This window comes from Quercus robur, chromosome 11 (genome assembly GCF_932294415.1).
Source record: "Quercus robur chromosome 11, dhQueRobu3.1, whole genome shotgun sequence".
NCBI classification, from domain to species: Eukaryota; Viridiplantae; Streptophyta; class Magnoliopsida; order Fagales; family Fagaceae; genus Quercus; species Quercus robur.
In genome coordinates, this window is record NC_065544.1 from 907,552 (window position 1) to 911,709 (window position 4,158).

The 4,158-nt window shown below is 34.5% G+C and overlaps 1 protein-coding gene across 1 annotated transcript; it reads right to left on the bottom strand.

Moving 5' to 3' along the window:
• Positions 1-725: 725 nt before the first annotated feature.
• LOC126706157 (protein OXIDATIVE STRESS 3 LIKE 2-like) lies at positions 726-3,177 on the bottom strand. The gene is made up of 2 exons (XM_050405467.1): positions 2,671-3,177; positions 726-1,500 (listed from the first exon to the last, which is right to left on the bottom strand). The coding sequence occupies exons 1-2, from the start codon at positions 2,925-2,927 to the stop codon at positions 1,044-1,046; spliced, it is 714 nt and encodes a 237-aa protein (XP_050261424.1). The 5' UTR covers positions 2,928-3,177; the 3' UTR covers positions 726-1,043.
• Positions 3,178-4,158: the final 981 nt, after the last annotated feature.

The window sequence follows — 4,158 nt, forward strand, 5'->3', positions numbered from 1 at the left end:
AAGTCCAATTTCAAATGATTTCTTCTTATATTTATAAAAGAGAAAGGATCTCGAAATTTAAAATTCTCTCCCATCCCTCTATCTTGGTGTTTTTGAAGTCATGTTTATGTTAGGAAAATATATGTAATTCAGTAAAGGAATTACAAAATAATTAGATAACAAAGGGTTTAGAGGCACGATCACTTCATTATCCTTAGATAATACTTTTCCCCCACAAAAATGATACTAAAGAATTGCTATAAATTTGTACCCAGGACACAACTAAGCCGAGACTTATTCAAGTAGTACTCTTGAGAGAATTCTTGTGAATCTCTACGAGAATGGTGAAAATTTACCCAAATAATAATTATGCGAATTCTTGGGAATTTCTATGAAAATTGTGAAAATTTATCCAAATAATCATTATGGAACCCTTCAAAAGGCATTATGACAGAGTCACGCAGATTGATTTTAACGTTCACAAAGTATATTGGCCGTTTAGAAATAGTCAAATAAATTTTTTTATTGGAAAGTAGACATCCAAAGTTTCAATTTGAGCTTAAGAACAACGCATTTCAATAAGAAACAAGTGAGATGTGATATTTTAAAGTTAAACTGCTAGCTATTATGGGAAGCTTTTAAAGAAAAACACGGATTTGCTTGCTCTCGACTCCCACCAACAAATTAATAATCCAATCGCCCCACTCGTCAACTCTAAATTAATGCTTCCCCCCACGCCTCTAGAATTCTCTACAAGCAGGATAATTGCTTTCATAGATTGATGACAATTAAAATAGCTTAAACAAGAGGAGCAAACTTTAAGTTCTTCTATGATACAGTAATAAAGCATTGTAGTCATTACATGATTGCGAAAGTGGAATGAAGTGGGGTGAGCGGGGGCAGCATTGTTATGATCATATTCTAGAAATGCCCCGGCATGATACCTTTAGCTGCGAGTACAATCGGCAAAATTTCCATATTAATCAAGGAGACTGCCTGCAAAGAATTAACACACAAACATGCTTCCAACTTTCAAACTCGGCATGGGATGAAACACAAGCTTGTCAATGTAATTTGTTTTCCTCATCTCGACTACAAATTGCCAAGCTAGATATGTTAGGAGTTGCTGCAGCAACACACTGTAGATCAGACAGAGAGAATGACCGCCATGGAGAATTTCGCCGTGGAGGCGATGGTGATGAGCTGCTGCTGGGTGGTGTTTTACCATGTGGATGCAGAGGTGGAAGGCAGAGAGAAGGGGATGTTGAAACTGAGTTTGAGTCCTCGACTGCAGTTGTGCTTCGACTGGAGTTGGCTGGTCTCTTTGATATCCCACCACCATTGTTTTTCAAAGGGTAATTGTGATTCTTGTCCAAGAAATTATGCGCTAATAAATTCTTGCGTTTCCTGGTGTAGGGATTTTCTACCTTTTCAAGGTCTTTAATAGAGGTAGCAGATGAGGCATCTGCTAGGCTTGTGAAGGACTTTGACTTGCCACTATAAAAATTAGATATGCCTCTCCTGAAATGAGACAAAGCACAACATTGCAAGAAAATTAAGAAACCAGATGGTAACAATGAAAATGATGGACAGCATAACTTTTATTTATCAGCCAACTATTACATTTGTAAGAAAGACAAGTGCTACATGCTCATGTGTTTATATTTTATAATCTTGAAGTTGAAGATCCATTTGTTCCAGTTAAAATGATCTCCAAGGGAAAAACACTCCAGTTATGCGTCAAATTGTTTTCACGCAAGAAAAGACCATGGAAACATGTAATAGAAAATTGCATATATAAGCTTGAAGCCTGCTTCCATAGAATTAGTCTTCTTAAGCAAGAAGACCTATAATTCTAATCTATAGACTCGCTCTTTTCTACTTCAACCTAATACAAACATAGGCAGTTAAAGCTGGAAATTGGCATATTTAGAATTAGAATACTAATGATGTGGAATACAAGTGTGTTAAAAACTCATTTTCTCTTATTTTGAATGGAAATAAATCAGTATTTACTTAAGTTATAGAAATTAGATATTCACTTCTTGTACATCATCACTCTTATAGGTAATAGGTACTAGTTAATAGGCCATATTAAGATAAAGTTGATTTTATATGCTCCTAGAATTCAAGCTCCTAAACATTAATAATCAGCACTTTTTCACGTCCTTCTATTATTTTTACAACTCGTTTGGCTACGGCATGCTACACCTCTTTACGCTCCATTTGATTTTGGGAAAATTAAGCTTCCCGACTAAAACAAAACTCCATTCAGTAACAGTGTAGACACACTTAGTACAAGGATGTAGATAAAGGAAACAGCCAGAGCATGATTTCCATATCAAGTAACCTAATTGAAGTGCAGCAATTTGAGCTTTACCTAAGACGAGTAATGAAATGCAAGAAGACACAAACAACTTCATCAATCATTTCAGGGGGTTTCGTATTTGTGATAACAAAATTCTAGAAATGGCATAAAAGCTTATGAGACTACAAGATACGAAATTAAAAACCCACAAATTTATCAGCCCCACCCCTTCATCAAAACTCCACTCAGAGGACATCAAGACAAGCGCATACACAAATTTACTTTCCTTATTTAAACCACTCCAAAATTAAATGCATCAAACAATGTAAAATCAAATAAAAATGAAAGCTTGACCCAGAAACAGAAAAGTAGTAAACACATACTTGAGCGGCAAAACTTCCTGGAGAGCATTCATGGTATCCAAGGGTCCCTTAAACGCGCTCTGAACCTCACTCTCCTCTCCAGACTCATCATCATCACCACCACCACCACCGTCCGAAGTATCACTGACACTGTTCCTCCCGATCGATGAAGAGCTACACGAGTCCTCGTCGTCACCCACTCTCTCAGCCCGGAACCGCGGCGAGTCGTAGATCGGAATACACTGCATGAATTTGGAGCGTTCGATGGTGATCGACATGCTTCCTTCTTTCTTTGTGATCAATATAGGACTTTTACTAGTCTTCAGAAATTAATAAAATAAAATAAAATAAAATTTGGATAAGCAGCAAGTGCGTGAGAGAGAGACTAATGAGCTTAGTTGGTGGATATAAATACTATTTCTGATCTAAATATACTCTTACTATAAAACAAGCACATGGGTCTCCGATATTTTCTCCGTTCTTGATATCTCAGCAACACACAGAGTTTTTTTTTTTTTTTTTAATTTTTAATAATAAAAAAAGGAAAAAGAGAGAGAGAATAAATAAGGGAGAAAGTGAAGCTCCGAAGCCTTATCCAGATCAAAGAAGAATTAAAATTATATTATATATATATATATATATATATATATATTTCCTGGAAATGAAAGACATCTGGTAAGTAAACTGTTTTAAAGAAAGAAAGAATTTCCTTTTCGATTTTTGGTCTGTGATTTTAATTTATCTCTTTGTTTTTGTTTTTTCATTTAAATAAAATAAAATATTATGTGTCAGTCAGTGTGAGAGTTGTGTTGTAGACCAGGTTGTACTTGGTTAAGATGTTTCGAGGCTGTACAAGGATAGTGTTAGATCTCGTTAGATCTCTTACCATCCGTTTGAATACAGTTTATTTTGTTGGAAATTGAAAATATTGTAAGAAAATAATTTTTAAATAGGTGAATAGTACCGTGAGACTCATTTTTAATATTTTTTTTTAATAAAGTAGTTGTAGTTCCCGTGAACAGTCACTTTGTCTCTTAAAGCTGAAACGCGTGTAGGAGGAAAAAAAGATAAAGAAAAGTAAAACACTAAAAACACAAACGCAGGTTTATCTGGATCCTAACACATACTTAGTCTTGGTATTTGATGTGAACGGCTCCATTATCATCTTCTTCACATTTGACCACACCTTACACCTTTCAAATTACATCATACATGATACAAGTCTCCTTATATTCCAAATTTAATGAACTAAGCTGCATTTGGCATGAATGAAATTTGTTAACTTATTTTTATTATTATTTATAGATCTCATTACATTTTTTGGTACTATTCATGAGTTCCACTATACTATTTCAGCTAACTTTTATCTATAATACTTTCAGTAAAAAAATTTTAATTTCAGCAAAATATGAAGCTTATCTTTTCTTACGAGACTTTTTGTTATTTTGAGACTTAAATTTATAACATCCATTATTAATTTCCTCCAAGTTTCAAACATTTGAAGCTTAT